The sequence below is a fragment of the Rissa tridactyla genome, chromosome 3 (assembly GCF_028500815.1).
Source record: "Rissa tridactyla isolate bRisTri1 chromosome 3, bRisTri1.patW.cur.20221130, whole genome shotgun sequence".
In the NCBI taxonomy this organism is placed as follows: Eukaryota; Metazoa; Chordata; class Aves; order Charadriiformes; family Laridae; genus Rissa; species Rissa tridactyla.
In genome coordinates this window covers 34,283,416-34,304,486 of record NC_071468.1, presented here as the reverse complement: position 1 = coordinate 34,304,486, position 21,071 = coordinate 34,283,416, and the positions used below count along the sequence as shown (strand labels likewise).

The 21,071-nt window shown below is 50.6% G+C and overlaps 1 protein-coding gene across 1 annotated transcript in view; it reads right to left on the bottom strand.

Moving 5' to 3' along the window:
• MDGA1 (MAM domain containing glycosylphosphatidylinositol anchor 1) overlaps positions 1 to 6,994 on the bottom strand; it is a 145,377-nt gene extending 138,383 nt beyond the window's left edge. The window contains exon 1 of the mRNA XM_054195985.1: positions 6,868 to 6,994. Within this exon, the coding sequence (XP_054051960.1) occupies positions 6,868 to 6,994 (127 nt within the window). The remainder of the gene's footprint in view (positions 1 to 6,867) is intronic.
• Positions 6,995 to 21,071: the final 14,077 nt, after the last annotated feature.

Here is a 21,071-nt window from a genome sequence, read left to right as displayed (position 1 = left end):
GGGTTGCCCTGGCACCCACCCCTCGGGGGGAAGGGGCTCACCCCCGGGCACCCCCGCTCCGCCCCCGGGGCGGTGCAACACTTCCCTCTGCCGGGCAGCGGCGGAGCGGCACTGCCCCGCCGCCCAGATGTGGCCTCCCCCCTCCCTCCCCCCCCCCCCGCGCCCAGATGTGCTCCCCAGCCACCGCTGGAGAGGAGCCCGCGGGCAGGACGGTGAAGGACCGGCAGCTTCGGCCGCCTTTCCCTTGGGAAAGCAGGAGTGGCCGGCAGCCGGCGCGTCGCACCTGGGCAGAAGCCACGAAAGCAAGCGGGGAGAAAGCAAGCCTTCGTTCCAAAAAACACCTGACACCGGGCAGGAAAACTCTCTGACCCCCAGCAACTCCTGTCCCAGGTAACCTGGTGGTAACAGCCCTTCTCTGACTTAACTTTTGTTGAGCCAAGATCAGCTGATGCCCGGGATCTCCCTTTCCTGGCTCCACTTCTCAAGTTCTTTCCTAAACTCTTTAATGCGGCACTTTTGATCGCCAGCTCCATGGGTTATCACACATTTAATTTCTTCTTTTAAACGCTAAACAAGTGCTTGGCTATAAAAAAACCCACACAAAAACAAACCTCTGTTGTTCCTTCAACCCCTTCCCCCAAATAAAGGGGAGATGAAAGCTTTTTTCTTTTCAAAGCGAGTACTTGGATCCTAACAGAGCAGAGATCTCACCAGTTAAACATGGGCACAGAGACATGAAACACGCACGCCCTCCTCTCCCACCTCTTCGCAGCTCGTCACTCTCTGGTGGATCCCGCAGGCCCTGCCAGATCTGCGTTCTGCTGTGCAGTGTCAGCGCCATACCCCTCCCCTTCCTCCACAAGCCGGGGGGACATTGGCACGTTTTCCCCTTCTGGATTTAAACCTGTGCAACACCAGCAGCTGGTGACTGGCAGAAGGTGCCTGGGACACGGGCACTTCATGTGCTCGCCTTGACTGCTCGAGAGCAAAAGTGGTCTCGAAGTTTTCCTAACAGTTTCACTCTACATGAGACCTGGGCTGCCAAGTAAAGCCCAAAGACACCCTCATTGTATTACCAGATGCAGGTACCCATGGCACCTCTGAGAACAAGCCAACATTTTCCACTGTGTCTTGTCTGGAAGGAGCCCATCACAAGCTGAACGCTCATCTTCCTCACAGCAAGATGCAGCTCCCTCTGAGGACACAACACAGCAACCCCTCCACACAAAAAATATCAACATCTCACCTACGTTGATGAGAACTTCACCCTGTGAACTGTCTCTCCAGACCTACACAGGCAAACCAGTTGACTGTGGGGTTACCTTATGCTGGCTAAAGAACCCTTTCGCAGGTAGGGTTCAGGACATTCCCACAAACGGGGCAAGACTCACCCTCCGCCCCAAGCAGTCTTTCACTAGTAGAAATGCGTCTCTCCATATTGCTTTTGCCAGCCCATTGACATTGGGCAGAATGCAATTCTTCCCTACCCCTCAACTCTGCCCTCCTCATAACGAGCCGCAGCCATGCGGGCAGGGCTCTTAGGCACAGACTACGCTTAATGAACCAAGAGAGCACAGTACGTGTGGAGGTAGGAATTGGAAGCCTGAAACTGCACTATTCAAGCAAGCAGAATAGCAGTATCTCCAGTCAAAACACGGGCAAAACAGTAGGGCTTCTGGTTGATGGGAAGTGTCACAAAATCTCTGAGTTACCAGCATGGAAGTCACTTAGTCTTGTTACTTAAAAATAAGAACAGCAGCCTCAGCAGCACAGCATCCTTTACTGCCACTGCTGAATTGCCCTCTGAATACTGAGCCTCCAAGGCCATCTTCTGTCGCATCTTCCACTTATTGGGAGCCACTCACTGTATCTCCCTCCCCTCTCTCTTAAACTCATCTGAAATACAGATATATATTTAAAAAAAAAAAAAAAAACAGCACAAACCTGACACGGTGATAATTTTAAAAGCTATGCTGCTCATGTCAAATTATTCAACATCTGTCTTCATGTTCCCACAAAAATTAGCATAGGATGGTGGTTTCTGATGACACCTATAGTGAAATATTTTGACTTCTACCAGCAAGTTGCAAACAACCTGTCAAGAGGATAATGTCAGTTTTCTAGTACTGCATATTAAAGCCAATTGAGGGCTTATGTGGTGTATGAAACTACTGACCTGACCTAAAAACAGAGGCTCTGGTGTCACAGGAGGGTGAATCTGATGCACTAAAGCTGAAGAAGAGCAAGGCACACTGAAGCACAGGGCTGGACAGATTTAATGCCTTGACCTTAAAGAGCTGCTAAAGAGCTATGCAAACCTCGGACCGACCCAGTCTTTAGGTGAGACTATTCCTATAGCCCTCCAGTTACAAAACTCATTCCTGTAACCAGAAGGCTACAGCCTAAGCCACCACAGATTTAAGGGCTGGACAACAAGGAGAAATGGCTGAGCCCAAAGGATGCGTGTGTGTGTGTATACGCATGTATATACACACACATATATATCTATGTAAAATTTGGAAAAAATGCAATGTATGAGCACAGTGATCCTCCAACCAGAATCAGCCAAGAAGTGGCTCACAGGAGCCAGCTCCGCCACTACTTCAGCCAGCGATCTGCTCGCCCATTTCTGAGGGCACAGGGTGCGCTGGGATAACAGCAAGAAGGCCGAAGAGCTCCTCGTCTGGACTCCTGTTCCCACTGGCTACACAGCCACAGGCAGGGGCAGGAGAGAGAGACTGGCCCAGGTCACCAGGCTGAAGGGTGACATTAGAGTGTGCCTGTGCCCCCAGAAGCTGGCAGCAAAACATACACAAGTTCAAAGAGGGCGTGAGGAATCCTGCTTTGGCAACGCTGCATTGAAAACTTTAGGAAAAGAGGCTTTTGCTTTACAGGTAAAAGGAGCAGGAAACGAATCATGTCATGTGTACACAAAATGAAAAAGTGCAGATGTTTATGGCCTAAACCCAGGATATGTTTTACCATGACATTCCACCATCACAGACGCAAGAAAACATTCTTCCACTAGATTTTTTGGCTGCCTGTCACGGCATCTCACGGGTGATTCAGTGTGACGATGTCTCTTTAAAGAAAGAGCTTTACTGGGTCATTTATTCCCCACCTCAGAGGCCAGGGCAGGACTACTCTGTACTGCAAGTGCATCACCCCCACCAGTTTCAAGTGCCTGAAGTAACGGAGCCCATCCAGCCCCCGGATCACAGCGCCGGCAGCTTTTCCTTTTGCCCAGCCTAAGCCTTCCTTTTAATTCCCTTTCCATCACCTTGCTGTAGCCCCTCATCACACAGCACGATGACCACTCCTGAAACGCCTTTTCTGCAGGTGAGTTACGAGATGCGGGGGATGAAACATCCCACTCTCTTACACAGCCCGAAAGGCTGCTGCTGATCCGCCGGACTCTGCTAGTTGTGAGACAACCCAGAAATGCTAATTACACACTGCGCATGGAGTAAGCAAAGCGGCAGCCCTGTGCAAGCTCTGAACCAGAGCTAGGCAAGTCCCCAGGTCTGCAAGGCTGACTGGGAAGCAAGAGGCATATTATTCCCTTTGGAACCCCTCCCCCATCCGACACCTTTCAGTCTAACTTAGAGTCTTTGAGCGCTGGTAACTCCAAGCCTGGAAGGGCAAGTCCCCTTTCTCCTTACCTCTTCGTCCCTCCGCCCAAATTCTGACATTTCCCAGACAGGTATTATAGCTTGCTCCTCATCTTGACCAGCAGCGTTAATGCACCAGGATTGAAAGGCACGTGCAGTTTGGGAAACGGGCTACCACAAAGGCTAATAAAAGTTGCCTCTTGGCAGTCTGCTGAACTGCCTTCTGTATCAGGCTGGCCTCGTCTTACTGCAACAAACAAGGCTGAAAGGATGGGATCAGCTAATGAGAAGAGGGTTTCAGACGCACTTCAGTCATTACAACAAATGCCAATTTATATAACAAGTCTCTTCAGGTAGCAGGCTAAAAGCACCTTGACTCCTAATTAAATTGCACCTCCATTGCAAATGCTCCTTTCCCAGAAACCCCCTTACACACATTTTATTTATACCATTCATCTCAATAAACCTCTCCAACAACTCCGCTCTCCCAGACAGAGGTCTTTTGTGCGCATCCATGTGGGTGTATTATTTAAAGGGTACATCACATGGATACTTTATCTCGTTTAATCTCATTTAATCTCAGCAGATTTACTGAAGTAAAATATATTTATAGATCCATATAGATGCCTCCCCCCATCTCCATTGCCATAAATAAATATTCAAAAGCAGAAAACCAGATTTGAAACATGATACCCAAGTTGCCACAATTTCTACATTAAGTGCCACATGAGACGGACATTCACAACACAGAACGCTCAAGTACAGATTAAAGCCTTGGTAAGAGACTAACATTTAGGAAAAACCAAAGTAAAGGGGGGGGGCAGTAGGACTATTTGCTAATCCTGCTTTAATTATCCTTGCAAATATAACAGTGTATTGGCTCTGCTCGAGCCATGGATAGCAGCAATTTCACATCCAAACCAACAGTGCTGGCTGCGTGAGGCGTGAAATCAGTGCAGGATAGCGGACTGAAGGCAGGGTTGAGAAAGACAATATGAAAACTATTAGTCACCATAGAAGTTTGCAGTGTGCTGATTCCGCGAGACACTGCTCTGGGCTGCACTCAGACAGCTGCGTATTAAGGCTACTGATGGTCTCAATAGATAGTTTGAAGAGGTAGGGGAGGGGAGAGGAGGGAAGAGACCGGATTTCTCTTTTGTGTAGTTAAGTAGGAGACTAGATAGAAGTAGTGTACCATTTTGGCTTAAAAGGATGCCTTCATCTTAGTGCACATCTATATCTGTGCTTTCTTTTGTACACAGCTTCTCCAATCTCTCTCTGAGAGAAAAAGACAAAAACATCAGTAAGTTATTCTGAAGATCTAATTTAGCAGCAACTCTATCAAATGCAAGTTTACTGAAGTGGATGAAAAAAATACAACAGGCGACCTTCTAAAGCACATTTAAGCAAAACCAGTTTTAAGCTCTGTCCCTCTTGCTACAATCCTGAGCAGAGAGGCCATTCTACAGCAAGTGACAGCTACTCAGCAGCAAGCACACTAAAACAAAATAGTAAAAGTTCAGCTAGAAGCAGATTACCTGTTTTAAAAGATTAAATAACCTGCCCTGACCAGGTTTCTGTACCACAAACTCATTCTACTCCTCATCCTTCCAGCCTTCATAGGGTCCTACAATTTTCCTCTGGACAGGCAGACTGGGAGAAACCACATATACTGTGAGGAAGCAAGAAAAAGAGAGGAAGCTAAATACCCTCTATTTAAAATGGTTATTTTACAAAACGGACCCAAACTCAAATTAACATCCCAGCCCTCAAGGAGAAAGGCGGAATTGTTTCCATTAAAGAAATACATCATTAAAAAGTGACCTACAAAGACTTACCCATAGTCAGTGAGACTGAACTGATCTTTGCCAGAGCTCACACAAGGGACTGGCTGCGTGCTGTTAAAAAAGGGGGAGCGGGGGGGCTGGATTCTCTCACTGGGGTCTCTCTTCAGAGCTCAGAGAGCTTGGCTTGTTAGAGGCAGAGGCATGCCTTCCAGAAGGACTTTACAGCAACGCACAACTGAGTTGTAAGCCAAGATAAAGCCGGCTTGTTATGAGAGGCAAGTCTTGTGGGTTGCTTTTATTTATTTTTTCCCAGTGTATTGGAAATGCAGATCTTGTAAAGCAAGAATTAAGAGAGGGCTGGGAGAGGGAAAGGGGGGCTGCACGGCTGGCTAAAGTAAATCTCGGCTGCTCTTTCAACCCAGGGCTTGTGCTCGGCGGGGGCACGGGGTGCCATCCCCAGCCTCTGCCCCCAGCCCTCCTCTCTGCCTTCGAATGCGGAGGGGCTGCGGGAGCCAGACCCCTCAGGGGGACACCAGAGCTTGCCATTTGCTACCCTGCCTGCAAACAAGGAGGGGAAGTAAGCACCATAACTGCAAAAATAATTATGAAAAAAATAATAATAACGAGAAGGGAAAAAAAACAAAAACAGTCAAGCAGCTCCACATCATCTCTGCCACAGACCACCCCCCACCCATCCCCGCGGGCTTGAGAAGAAAATCGGCAGCAAGTTCAATAGGGTGCAAAAGCAGCCTCACCCCTCGCCCCCCGCCCCCGGGAGGGGAGGGAGCCCCGGCGGGGCTGACCGTGGGCTGTGCGGGGGGAGCCGGCCCCGCCGGGCCGGGCAGAGCCGGGGAGCACCGCCCCGCACGCCGGCGGCGGGGAGCGGGGGCAGCCCCCGGCAGCCAGGGGGACCCCCGGCACGGAGCCCCGGCCGCCCTCCTCCTCTTCGCCTCCCCGTGCCGGTGCTCCTGCAAGGCGGCAACCCCGCCAGGGCAGGGTGGGGAAGGGAGGGGAAGGGACCCTCCGTCCTCCCCCTGCCCCAAAGAAACTGCAACTCGGAGGGGCTCCCGGCGCCGCGCCGCCGCCTTTCGCACGCCGGCATCCCCACGCGAGGCGGGTGGGGGGAGCGGGGAGGCAGGGCCGGGGCCCGGGGTCGCTCCCCCCCCGCCCCCCGGCTCCAGGCGCGGCCGGCCCGGAGACAGCCTGGCCGGCGGTCCCTGCGTGCCAGCTCGGCGGACTCGTACATCGGAGGCGGCCAGGGGTTACGGCGAGGGATTATGAAGTAGCTACAGGCGGCTGCGAGCCCTATTGCTGCATAAATCTCTCCGCTCAGGCTGCGACGAGCTTCGCCGGCATCATTTACTTTCTCCTGCAGGTCCTTTTTAACTTTGATCCCGTCGCCGCCGTCTGCGCCCTCGCCTCCCCCCCCTCCCCCCTCCCAAAACAGCCACCGCGACAACGTCTCTTACCGTAAACCCCTTGTCCCCTGCTGTACACGGGCACCAGAGACAGGAATAAAAAACAGATCATCTCCATCTTCAAGGCAGAGCCTTCATCGCCGGCGAAGAAAAGCAGCCAAAACAGCCCAGGCAGCATCCGGCGGGGGAGCCAGGAGCAGGCGAAAACCTCCCGAAACGCCGCCCCATACGCCCCGCTCCGCGCCGGCCACCGGCGCCCCTGGGGCGGTGGAAGGGACCCACACACACACGGAGGCCGCCTGGAGATAAAATTGAAAAAGAAAAAGAAAAAAAGGGGAAAGGAAAAAAAAAAGGAGGGAGAGAGCGAGAGAAGGAGGCAGGGAGGGCAGGAAAGCGGAGCGCCGCTTCCCACTTCCCTTCGCCAGGATGCTCGAAGATCTCCAGGAAAACGGGCAGCCTCGCCCGCACTCGGGGTACGGGGAAAGGCGGGCCCCGGGGGCACCGGGCCGGCGCCGGGCAGGAGCCGGGCCCGGGCCAGCCCAGCGCTGCCCCCCGGCCCCTGCGGGAAAGGGGGTTTCTTTGTTCAGCGGGAGCCGCCGAGCGCTGCCCGAAGTCCCGTGCTGCCAACTGGGGCCAACTTGGGAGAGTCCTCGCCCTCCCTCCTCCCGACGAGGCTCTGGCCGCAGCCCCAGGAGCGAACGGGGGAAGGAGAAGGAGGTGGAGAAAAAGGGGGGGAAGCGAGGGTGGGGGGTAGGAGCCAGCTGCTGAAAGGCGGAGGGAGGGATAGGTGATTCTCTCTCCTCTTTTCCAGATCTTCTGGGGAGGGGATTGTTGTAATTAATCAAATCCAGGAAGGATTTTTTTTCTTTCTTTCTTTCTTCTTTTTTTTTTTTTTTTTTTCAAAGCGGCTCCCGAGAGCTCCCCCAGCTGCACTGCATCGCCCCAGCCAGCCTGAAGGGAGAAGCAAACGGAGATCAGACAGACCACGCACCCTCACTCCGCCTGCAGCTCAGCCCGGCTCTCCTCGCCGCCTGCCCAGCCTGCCAGGTCCTTCTCCCTTCAAAACTTTCCCCGATGTTGCGTGCCGGGCTCGGGCGGGTGCTTCGCCTCCGCCGCTTGCCTGCTCCTCCCGCCTCCCAGATGATTTGCAGCTGTGGAGAGGTCTGTGTCGCTCTTCCTCGACGGCTGCCGGAGCTCCTGGTGGGAACGAGTAGGGGCTGCAGCTGGAAGGGAGCCGACAAGGAGGGACGAGAAGCTGGAGAAAGTTGCGTTACTTCCGCCAGACGCCGGCTGGAAACCGCTCGGCAGGTGCCTGCTCCGCCGCTTTTTTTTTTTTTCCTGAAGCGCCAAAATCTCCTGCAAAAGTTGCCGGGAGCGCCCCGACGGGGCGTCCGGGGAGACACCGCACCGCTCCCCGCCGGCCCGGCGCCGCCTCACCCCTGCCGGCTCTGCCCGCCGCGCCGTATTTTCTTCCCCTTTGGCTTTCCAGGTTTTTCGCCTCCCCTCTTCACCGTTTCATTCCCCTTCGGTTAAAAAAGAAAAAAAAAAAAAAAAAAAAAAGAAAAGAAAAAAAGAAAAAAAAAAAACAACAGAAAAAGGAGCCAATTAAAGCGGCCGTGCTCGGAAGAGCCCTGCCTCCTGCCCAATTCTGCCAGCCTCCCCTCGCCCCGGCCCCGCTAGAGACAGCACCGCAGGGCTGGGGAGGAAAAGGGACTCGCTCCGGGCGGAGAGATCAGCCATCAGCCCGGGGTCCCTTCCTCCTCAGGACACTCGCGGCAAGGTCGGCTTCCCAGCTGGGACCTGAGATGCGACAAGCTTGGGGGGGGATGTCGCCTCCTGGATTGTATGGGCAGCGACCGTGGTGGGGGACAACGCAGGTTGCCGGGAGCGGGCGGGGGGTGTGTGTGTGTGTGTGTGTCTCCTGTGCCGGCCCTGGCTGGTGCCAGCAAAGTTTTTTGGGGCCCCCTCAGGTAGGTTGCCGGCTGATGGGGTTGCCTTGTGCATGCTGCTGGGGAGCGGCTGGGCGGGGGGGGACACCCGGTGTGGCGGTGGTGCTGTGCGGGCCCCCAGCCCGGTGCGTGGCTGCCGGGGCCGGCGTTGCCCGTGGGACCGCCCGCCCCGGGCTGTGCTGATGCTGGTACATAAAAGCCGGAGCGGGAGAGCTGTGGGTTTCCCCCCCCCCCCCAGCGGAGGGCCTGGGGGGAGACCTCCGGCCGGGAGGAGGAAGGAGATGCTGCGCGACAGCCCCGGGCATCACCACCGGCAGCGGGGGACTGCGCCGGCGCCCCGGGAGTGGCGGCGCGGAGCTTTGCTTTGCCATCCCTATCTCCAGCTGCTTTGCTAGAGGGATAAACGCCGTTTCGGGGGAGCCCAGACCCGCTCGCCCTGAGGGGCTCCGAAGCCGCCGAGCCCACCCCTGGCCTGGATGAGGGCCGTAGCGATGAGCCCAGACCGTAAAGCGCCGTGGAAACCCAGGGAGGCTCCCGGGGACGGGCTGTTGCTCCCCGTCCCTTAGCGACAGCGCCTTTTCGCCAGGGCTCGTCCCTGCGTGCCCTCCCGCCTCGGCCACGCGTGGGTTTGGCGGCCCCACGTCGCGCAGGGTGCCCCTGTGCCGCGCACCCCCAGTCCCCCCCGTCCCGGGTGCTCCCGGCCCTGCCCCGCGGCTCTCCATCGGTGTCCCAACGCCACGGTGGCTAGCGATGGGTGCTACACCCGAAGGAAAAGCGGATGGAAGGACGTACCCCAGCAGACACTCAGTCGCCGTGCGAACAACTCACTCCCTGGATAAAAATATAATTAAAATAAAAATTAAAAAAAAAAATTGTGAGATATGTCCCAGTGAGCGGCTGGCTGCTCGGTCATGCTCTCATAAACAAGCAATTAATAGATATAGCCGCTAATTAGTAAGCAATTATTTCTATTGTAAATGGTGCTCAGCGGGAGAGAAAAGCAATAGCGTGGGCCAAGGAGGAGAGCGGCGACACGGACAGGGCAGCTTCCCCCAGTGACCAGCATCCCTGCCTGCGGGAGGCAAGGCAGGCGGATTCCCTGCTGGACGCTACACCCTCACACAGAATCACTTGTCAGGATGTCGCCAGTATGAAACTGCTTTGTTTGGGTTTGGTTTTTTTCTTTTTTTTTCCCTCTGTATTTTTTTTTCTCCTTTTTTTTTTTTTTTCCTATAACCGAGCTAAGGGAACGCTTGCCAAGAAACTGCGGGCTTCACACTCTGAGGTGTCCTTTCCAAAGATGACTGCATGGAGTGGGGCACTTATGAAAGCACCTGATGTGAGCAAGTTTATTTTTTTAATACAATAAACCCTTCTCTGAGAAGGATTTAATCCTTACCGCCGTGGGTGGTGGCAACATTAATAAAGGGCACATAGGTAGAAGGAGGCAGCCAGCACCAGGGACAGGCAGAGCAGCCCCTTTTCCAGGGCATGGGGAGAAGCAGGAGCTGACACTGGTGAGACAAAGTAAAATGGTCCACATCTGCATGAAGCAGGCAGAAAGCGACACAAGGGAACGAGATGATGAGATGTTTGCAGATCCAGGAGACTTCACGGTGATAAAAAAATCATGGAGACACAAGTCTTGGGTTTTCTACTCATAATTTTGAAATAAGGATATTTATGAAGCATTTTGTAGCCTTTCCTTTTTTTTTTTTTTTCAGTGATTCTCATTAGATTATGGAATAGAGCCTCAGAGTTTGAAGGAGTTACAGATCTGGATAATGAGTCTTAAAAAAAAAAAATCCCCAAAATGTGTGGTTCACACCCCTTTTTTGTGTTAACATTCAATGCACACGCTCATGTTTCACTGGCACAAATGCTTATGAAAAATGAATTTCAAAGTAAACTGCCAAAGTATGTGAAATAACCCAGCTTTCTCTTAGCAAATAAAAGTATTTGTGCCAAAAGTACCTTTGAACTTATCCAATTAGGGAACAGTGAAACAACATAAAGTGAGACTGTTTGTGATCTGTCCATTGAATTAAAGGGAAAAATAATTGGATAATAAATAATTAGAAAGAGCTGTCATCTGTCCATGGATATTCTGAGTGGAAAAAAATACTGCCAAAAACCAAGTACATCACTGCATGTCCTAAATAAGGTAATTAATAATTATTGGTTGAGGCCTAATAAATCATAACATTCATAACTATGGTGTTTCCAATGGGCCAGCGCTCCTATGCACACTCACTAAGCAATCTACTTGTCATAAGGAAACCATACCCTGTAGTGATTCTGTAGTGATTCTACTTGCCAAAAAGCAAAGATGAGGGATGACTTTCCTCCCCCCAGACCGTTTCCACAGAATGTATTTGTCCTGTCTTTCCAGCTGGGAGTCGGTGTCTCCGGTCCCTCCTCAAGACCCTGCTTGTCAAATGAGTCCTGTCTCTTTGAAATATTTATACATACCACATCACCTATATTTCACAGCTACGTTAAGAGGTAGACAGTCTCTGGGACAGACGGGGTGTTCAAAGAGAGCAAATCATATATAGCACAATGTCACCAGGCAAGAGACGATTGAAGAACCGCGTGAGGCCAAGGTCCAGTTGCAAGAACATTAATTCTCTTTGTGTCAATGTTTTCGTGCTATAGTCTGGTGCAGCCTGTCGTTTATTTCTTTCCTGGGATGATGCAGCTATTTGTGGGCCCCAGTGATCTCTTGAGCTTGTGGCCTGACATTTCTTGTCACCTCTTTCCTGTTCATTTTCTTCTCAGCACTGCAGCCAAGGATGTCTCCAGGATCCCTGAAGTTTGATCTCTTTCTCCCCTCCCTCCCTACACACTTAAGGAAGTGAGTACAGCCCAGCTGGAAGCTTTGCTGCGGCATTTCCCTTGCTATGGCTCACTAAAAGGGAGAAGAAATAGAAAGTAAGAAGGGAAAAGGAACACAACGGGGCACCTGAGAGGCAACGGGCAGAGCCGGGGTGACTCCAAATGCTGCAAGAGAGGTGAGAGTTGAGAAGGGGAAAGCCAGAGGACTCTGTAGCCCTGTGGCAGAGATGCTAGCAGGGAGATGGGAAACCCGGGGAATTCTGACTGCAGCTCAGGTCTGCCTGGAGGAGCTGAGCGTGCAGGGTTGCTCCTGCCATGCCTCTGTGCCAGGCTGAGCTGGGGCCATCTCTGCAAACAGTGTGGCACAGGCCTGGGCAAGGGACGCCCCTGGGGCAGCGAGAGAGCCCAAGAGGGGGAGACACAGTGTGTGTGGGGAGGGGGAACCCTGGCGGACCACTGTAAACAAACCAGGGGCAACAGCAGCGAGTACTCTGCAAAGCATAAGCTACCGGATGATGGGAAAGTGTGGGCCAAGCTACAACGACAGCATGCAGGCAAACTCTCCACTGTCTGGTTTCTTTCTGTTTAGTTGGTCTGCACAGGAAAACCGTAAAAAACAATACTAAAAAATGTTAGTTCATCATTTCAAAGTGCTGGAATCAGCATCTCTTTGTGGAAAAAAAAATCCCCCTAGCCTAGAGCGGTGCTTCCCACCATCCTTTACACTGGTGTTGCTCCTGCCCCAGATCCTCCCAGGTATCTCCTGCTTCCAGTATGAAGCATGTCAAGATAGGGCTATAAATCCCCAAGGCTCTGCTTTGCTGTCTTCAGTTCTCCTCATCTCCACTCTGGGGAATACACCTATGCTGTATCCGCTTTCTTCCCAGATGCATTTTACAGCACTGGTAGTACCTCTGAGCCTCTTGTGTATTTTCTGCTTTTTTGATTAGCTCTCCTCATCACAGAGAGTGTTTGGTACTGAAAGGAGTGATGAAGAGGGAGTCCATCTCTATTCCTCACCCAGAGTATTCAGCCCACTTGAGCTTTACCGCCCTGCCCCCTGCGCTTCCCCGATGCAGCCAGTCCCAGGGCCATGCTGGGATTTCTGGCAGCTGGTTGCTACTGTAGCAGATTTTGCTATTCCTGCTTTCCCCAATTATAATTTGACAAGCTTCTGTTTCCTCGTTAAGGCTTATGTGAGATCCACTGCAACCCCTTGCCCCTGTGATCTCAATGTGTGCCCACTCTTACTTCCTGTGCACTAAACACACAGGCTTTTAACTGAACATTTTCTGCCAATCTCTATGCTCTTTAGCCTATGTATCTAGTTTGCCAGAGACCCTGCTGGTTGTTTTTTTTTTTTGCTCTTGTGCTTTAGGACAGATTGGGGCTGGTATAGGGGCACAGACAAGTGTCTCAGCATCACTGGGAGCATCTTTTTCCTCTTTCACCCTTACTTTGATCTTTTTTTCCTCTCTGCCTCCTTCTCCTCCTGCATTCATGCTTTCTTCTTCTTTCCCACCCTCCCTTTCATGTGTAAAAAGTGAGTTGAGAAAATGTCAAGCTGGTGCTGGTCAAAGGAACTTGTTCTCCCTTTCTTCCACTTCCTTTCATTGCCTCAGCCTCCCTCTCCTAGCACACGTCTCCCAAAGTGCACTGGAGAGGGATGCTTTTTCACAAAGAGCAGACACAAAGGGTTTGGGCACGATTCTCCCCTGTTCCTGCTCTCTGCCACTGCCGGCAAAGGGCGCATCGACGGTAGATCTGCTCAGTGCCAGGCAGATGATCTGAAATGTGTGATCTCTGCACTGCGGTGGAGGTGGTGGTGCTGGGGAGGGTAAAGGAGCTAATCCTGAAGCAGATGCCTTCACCCAGAGGGTTGTGTTTGAACCAGTTATCAGCACTCCCAGGAGACTGTGCTACTTGAATTTCCCATGAGAGCTTTTAAACACAACTCACAGCATGGGGATGACTGGTTGACTGGAGTCAAAGTAAAATCTGCGTAGGACAGCTCTCAGGTGGGACGTTGCTGTTTGGACCTTGGTGGAGATAGCTTTGGCCACAGACAGCACATTATGTCTCCCACAGCCGGACATGGTGAGGAGGCCATCCTGCAGAGTCGCTTTTGTGGGAGTGCTCAGGTAAGGCTATGGGCTCACGTGCCCTGACACCTCTTGTTGGTGAGAAAACACCCCAGCCGGTACCTCCTCCCTTCACTTCCCCAGTGGCCACACTCTTTTTTGGGGGGATCCTTGCAAGGGAAGCCGATCCATTATCAATGCATTGACTTAAAATTGCACACAAGAAGTTCCCCAGACCCTGTTTGTCCCCAGACGGAGCTAACCTCACTTCAGGAAGGTGAGCATCTATGGTTTGGATGTAAAAGGGAAGCTGCAGAAAAAACTATTTTTTCCACTAGAATCTTCCCTCACTACTGATCCTGGACCACAAGAGGTGGGAGAGATGGTTACAGAAACATTCAACAGTGTGCCAGGCAGGCTGCGGGCAAGAGCATGCAATTCAATGCCTGAAGTAGCCCCATTGCTTTCTGGGGAATCATACATTGTCCATCAGTGGTACAGCTCTCCACCTGCCTCTCACCGTAACATGACAACGAAAAAAAATTGAAATCCAAAGCTGTCAGGAGTCTACGTGCACTGCCACCATGCAAACAGCTTGGGCAGTCAGATCTTTACTGGTATGGGCTTTGCTCCACCCAGGAGAATAGGCACGCAGTCCCCAGCTCACTTGGGCATCGCCGCTTGTTTTGGCTGGAAATATCCAAGTCAGCCCAGTTGCCGGTGGAGGCTTGCTCCGGCTTTCTTTCTGGCAGCTCTCCAACCGATCCCTATTTCCCTTCACTACCACAAATCCACTTTCTGGTCCTGACCCATCTTCCCCCTGCCCAGACTCCTTCCAGGAGAATTATAAATGAGCCCAGGTCCAACCCGAGTTTTGGAAATGCTGCAGCCAGAGCTCTTGTTGGAAGTATAGTGGCCCCAGTGTACCGATCTCCTCCAGAGGTACTCAAAGCTGGATGTGGACAGTGGTGTTTTAATTCAAAATAACTTTTATGGCCTGTTTCACTGTCACACCTTGCTCTGCTCGTACCTATAGCCCAGGGTGGTGGGTGAATCCATCAGAGGGTTTCCAGGCTTAAGGAGAGAAGACGAGGAGCTACCTCACTGGACCGCGCATGTCTCAGTGCCACCCAAATTCCCTGCTTTGGGTCTGTGAGCTGGTGGCGGTCTGAAGGGATGGAGTGTTGCTAGTCTTACCCCCATGAGGGTGGACTCTCTGAGCCCATCTGCTAGGAGTCTCTCAGCCCTCATTTACGTTGCCCAGCAGTCTGTGCACGGATACCGCTTGTATATACACTATTTCATCTCAGTGTTTTGAGCCTGTATGACTTTAAGGAAACTTGAATGCCTGAAGTCCAAGTGTCAAGAGAAATGTGCAACACAAAAAAACCAAGGACAGTTGGCCCCTCTGAGTTAATCCAAAAGTCAGTGTCTTCTTGTGACCCAAGTGTAGCCTGTGGTGCAAAACTAGCCCATACGGCTCAGCTCCTCTAAGTGAGTTTGGGAATGAAGCCTCTAGGATAACTTGCGCAGAAGTAGTTTCCTTGTTGGATGCTGTATATAGTCTATGAGGTACCCTTACAAGTTACAATTGCCTCTTCATTTCCAGGTGTTTTTGACCACTGCTGGAGCACTCGACTCAAGAATCCAGTGATTTTTGTCTTTGTATGAACCTGTATGTACATACACACACACACATATCCTTTCACCTCATGTCCAGTGACACACTACAGCTACATTTTTAACAAACCACCTGTTCAAGTCAAAATATCTTACACAATTCTTTGCACAAATCCAGAAGTCGCAAAAGAAATGTGGAAAGAGAAAATGTTTGGAACTGCGCCTGCTGCAAGCATGCTTTAAAACACAACAGCCACCCTCCCTGGGTTGCTGCTCCCTCCTTACCTTCGAGGTGGGCCTGAACCACAATTCCATGTTGCCTCTATGATTAAATATACTCACATCCTTAAGGCACAGTGACATCCTTGTCTTTCCTCTGTATCTTGATCCATTTCAGAAAGCCTATAGTGAAAGACTGTTTCAATTTACCGTGACTATTTATAACACAATTCTCCGGCAAACCAGAGTCAGAAGGGCCATTACTGTAAAACCAAGTAACATGAGATGGTACATACAAGAAATTAACTGAAAAAAGAAAACCTATTGGGAGGAAAGTATAGAAACACTAACCATGTGTTTTTCATTGGGGCTGCTCTAATCATTTTAGAAAAGCCGGGGCTGGGGCTACCTGGGGACACGGTACGGGTGTGCGGGTGCTGTGCAGCACGGAAGCGCTGCTGGTGGAGCAGGGCTGTTCCTGCCAGGATGGGCACCCATCTCCCCGCTGCTCCCAAGAGAAGCAGCAAATGAATCCACACTCACACAGGCGGGTTTTGCCGGCATAGCTGTCTCAGTCAGGAATCGCACCCCGGATCAAAAGTGAGCGTCAGGGAGCACTCCCCTGTGTGAGGCTGGCGGGGGGGAATGAGACGCAAAGTTGAGGTGTGACTCACCCAAATTCAGACAGCGAGGCGGAGACACGAGCAGAGCTGGAACAGAATACTTTCTTCCTTCATTTCTCAGTGCGGCTGCAGGCAGACAGCGTTGCCACTGAACTGTGTATTCCGATGTATAATTACTTGCTTATTAGCTGGCTAGCTCATCATGCCAAGAAAGTTAGGAGGAACGTGGAGCAAAGACGTTTCTCCTCTCCCTGTCTTTCAGACCGGAGAAGAAACGACAGATCGTACAACCTGCTGGGAACCTCCACCTCCTCCACCCTTTATAGGCTGGCAGAGGTTGAAGTCTGATTGATTTCTCAGTTACATCTAGTCCTCAGAAGAAAGAGAAAAAGAGCTAATCATGCTAGCATGATACTAGAGCCAGGGACTCTGATGGCTGTGGCTATTACTGCCTCCGGAGTGACATGCTGAGCGGATGTGCCTGACGGGTGACCTCACATTGAGCCGTGAAGATGTTGGGAGCGACCAGCTCTACCACACACCATTGCTCAGTACCTCACAGAGGGGGAGGGAGGAATGTAACACAGAGTGTCAGCCTGACGTAAAGCCAAATACAGGGCCGCTGGAGTCAAGATAGGGCTTGGTTTACATATTGTATATGTGGCACTTTTTATTAAAGCTTGAAAATGTAATCCCCTCTGTTGCAACCTCCCTCTAGGGGCTCACCAGGAGCTGCAGTATTTTCATGCATGTCCCCTCGTGTCTCAAGCGTTGCACGCTCACCCCGTGGGTTTCCTAAGAAGTTTCTCCCTGCAGCTCCCCGGGGTGGCTGTGCTCCGGTGAAGGGTGAAGCGATTCTCCTTGCTAAACCAACCCCTGCATCCAGACTTCCCCAGGAATATCAGATGAGGGTTTTGAGTAACGGCAGCAGCAGTCTTCCCTATTAGCGAAGTAAAGCAGGAAAATTAGTGGAAAATAACGTAATTTTTATACGGACCAAATCATTCACAGATGATGGAGGCAGAAGGAAACACTACTGGTCTGACCTCCCGTTCTAATCAGAGTGCATTGTGAGCAGCAACCTCCAGTCCTGATTTCTGAGAAGCCAATAATAAACCATTCATTTGTATCTCGCACAGAGCAGTGCCGTATTCCATCAGGATGCACAAACTGTTATTCTTAAGGAACAATACGCATTTGGGATCAGATTTACAGCTGTTCAGTAGCCTTCAGATTTGCAGGTAAACCACAAGATCTGACTTGCTGGAAGGTTTCATGGCATGTGAGGCTGGCACAGAGAAATAAATGCCTCTGATTTCCCCCCTCTGACTTTTCCCTGCCTCTGGCATCAGGACTGAGGGAGACAGGAGCCACATCTCCACTCATGTTTAGGAGGGACTGGGGGAGCCAGCAAGATCCAGGAGAGAGAGAGCAGCAGGTGGGAAGCCAGGGCAGGACTGACTCAGGAAATAATGGGGGCAGGCAGAGAAAGGAGGGGGTGGGAAATGCCCTGGGGGAAGGATGAAAGAGGGACAATGGGGCAGCTTGAAACCTGGGAAGAGAAGCAAGGACTGCTGGAAAGATGTTGGGGGCAAGTGGACAAATGAAACTTGGGGAAAGCCAGGATGTAAGACAGCACTGTTGTGGTGTTGGTGGGGTAGGGACTGATGGCCCTGGGCCACGGGCAGCATGGGGGGAGGCTTGGGGAGGGAGGCTGAGCAGGGTCCCCAGGACCTTGGCAGCTCTGCCCCATCTTTCTGCTCAGTCAGCCCTTATTTTTCTCCATCCCACCTTTTGGCACCCCCTCACTTGCTTCTCACCCTGCCAGGCTTCCCTTATGGTCCTGCCCTTGCAGGGATCCAGAGAGGTTGGAGGGCCTGATAGGAAAGTGAGGGAGGAAGAGGGTGAATGTGCCTGAGGAGCTGGTCCGGCTGCCCTGGACATACCTGGTCTTGGGGAAAACATGGATTTTGACCGCTTCACTGGGGGTAAGCTTATCCCTGCTCCAAACATCCCACGTGAGGTATCTCGGGTTAAATACTTTTCTTCATTCACCACGTCTGGAAAAAGTACCTCTGAGCCCCTGAAAACAGCAGACATTTTGATGGAAGATGCCTGAGAGAATATTTTACAGGAACAAAGAGATACCTGTCTCTCTGGAAAACGAGCGTTGAATGATCAAGAAATTACCAATAGAAATTTCTCATATTAGAGCTTTTTTTTCCCCCTTGCTTGTCTTGGTGGAGAATCACATTTCATTTTCAAACCACAGTTCTACATTTATCATCCCTGATTTAGTAAATTGCCTCTTGCAGAAGCAGTGTCTAACCTACCTTTATTTAAGACATTGCAGAATAATGTGTTTATGTTGGACTCAGAGAGGGTCACAAAAACAAGTGGCAGATGCTGCAAACATATTGAAATGTGGGTAATGTAAATGACTTTAGATTCAAAATATTCCTCCGCAAGTCACTTAACACTTTCAGAAAATATTGTATTGTCAGTGAGACTTATATCTAAAATCTTGAAGCAAGAGGAATTTTATTGTCTTTCTCCTTCTTTACTTTTTTCTTAACAGGGATAAAAATCAACTTTTCAATAAGCCTCTCTTTGTAGTCAAAATAGAAGGAGGTGAAGATACCCCCATAATCAGAGTTGTCTCAAGGCTTATCAGCAGGGTAGGCGAAATTTAATTTTGCAGCCCAAAGGTTTTCTCTTCACCCTTGGGCAAGCAAAATTCAGCTGTGTGGCAGCCGCAGAGTGGGTCCCTCCCGGGATCTGTTTCTTCTTTTCTACCCCCTTGAAACCGCACGGCGCCGGGGGGAAAGGCTGGACAGTCGGCTTGTGCCTGCTGCAGCTACAGCCATCCCCGTCTCTTCCAGCCCAGGCAAACTGGGGTGCTGGTTGCCCCTGGCAAGCTCCCACCTTTGGCAGCTGATAGCTTTGCCTGTGTCTGAAACCAGCCCTGTCTGTAATGAGGTAGAGAAACTCGCATCTGCAAAGCCCAGCCTGGAATCATTATCTTATAGCTGCAAACGTAGCCTCCCACTTAAATGAAAGGATGCAGGTAATTGGGTTATCTTGTATAAAACAAATTCTTCTGCCCTATAAACTGTAGTCAGTACACATGATGCATCCTCAGTGTGCCAGGCTGGAAAGGGGGGTGTTAGGAACGGGGGTGGCTTACTCACCCCAAGCAGAAGAGAACCTCTCCTGTGCCCTTGGCGCGCACACCTAAACTTCATCAGATCGTGACATTCACACGTATGCCCCCTCCCCATTTCGGCTTCATGAGAATACGATCAAGCTGATGATTTCCAGTGAAATCAATAAGAAAGGTAGACGGCATCAACAAAATCATTAATAATTTTTCTCAATTATAACCTAGTTTCTTCAAATACAGCTGTTGCTGGAGCCTCCAGCCAGAATTAATGATACGGAAAATCTGAAGGACAATAAACAGTATATTTGTGAGCTAGAGGGATGTGAGCAAACAGTAAACAAAAAGGAAAATGTCAAAGGGGTTAAATCTTTAATAAACTACTGCTCCAATATGGTTTGATAAGCTCTCCTTCAGATGTTTCACAAATATTCTCCCTTGCTTGCAGAGTTGGCCTGGTCTTTTTCAAGCCAAACATATTTCACAACACAAAATTGTAGAGGAACTGTAATGGACCTTTAAAAGAGAATAGATTGTGACCTTATTGTTATATTTTAAAAGCAATAACCTGAATGCAAGATTATACGTTCCTCATAGCTGGGACTCCTTGTAGGTACACAGCCTGTCCTGTGTTCAGCACGGAGCTCACTGATGTTCAGTAATTTCTGCTGTTTATACAGTGAATGGAGCAGGTACATTTTGCAATTGTTAATACTAAGGGTAATAATATACACACACCTGCATCCACCCACATAAGTACAGAGAGGTTAATACCAATCTAAAAATATTTTGTATGGCGGAAAGGACACAAAAACATTGTCAGCGGAGTTGTTGGAAGACAGTAGCAGTCAATGGGTGGTTTGTAGTCTTGGGCACATGACTGCAGGATTTAATCTGTGTTCACCTGTCCAGCAAACACTGTATTTACTTCTTTCAAGGTTGTTTATCAAATGCTTTAGGATGAAAAAGGCCACAATCCCTGTATGTCTAAAGTAAAGTGGCCAACAACGCAGATGAAAAAGGCACATTTATGAAGCCAAGGAAGGAAAGGGTAAGTTTTCTTAGGCCTGATTTCATTTCACAGGTGCATTTTTATGACTTTTGGACTTGCCAAGAGTAACTCAAAATGCAGAATTCTAATCCCCCCACGATGCAGAGACAATCAATCACTGATGAAGGGGAAATGCTGAATTCCCAGTATCTAGCCTTCTCCAAGAAAGCCTGTCGGCTGTGTAATGCAAACTAATCTGTTCCAAGCATCAGCTTTTTTGTTTCTTGCCCTGGTTCACACATATACACACATCCAGTGGGAGAGAGAGAGAGAGATAGAGAAAAAGGAGGGGGTGGGGGGAGAGGCCACATCCACACATATCAATGACTGTTGGAAGAAAATAGCTAATACATGGAGCTGGAGTTGGAGAAAGGTGGGACTACTCTGCAATTCTTTTGCTGAACTGCAGCCGAGACCGGTCCAGAACTATCAGAAATAAAATACCGCACGGAAGACAAAAACTAGGGCATGTTTTTAACCGTCTCGGGGGAAAGGGAGGGGGGAAATAGCTATAGATTCTGGCTGAGAGAAGCAGATGGCAGTGAATTACGAGAACAGGACGCTGCTGCTGTTGCAGCCACTGCTGCAACTGCCACAGCTCAGCTCTTTTCCACCTGACAGAAGGGCCTCTGGGCAGCCAGAGATGAGTCAGACTCGTGCGCAGTGTTCAGGCGTCTCTGGAGAACCCCAGGTTTTCCCGTTCATTTGTGTCAC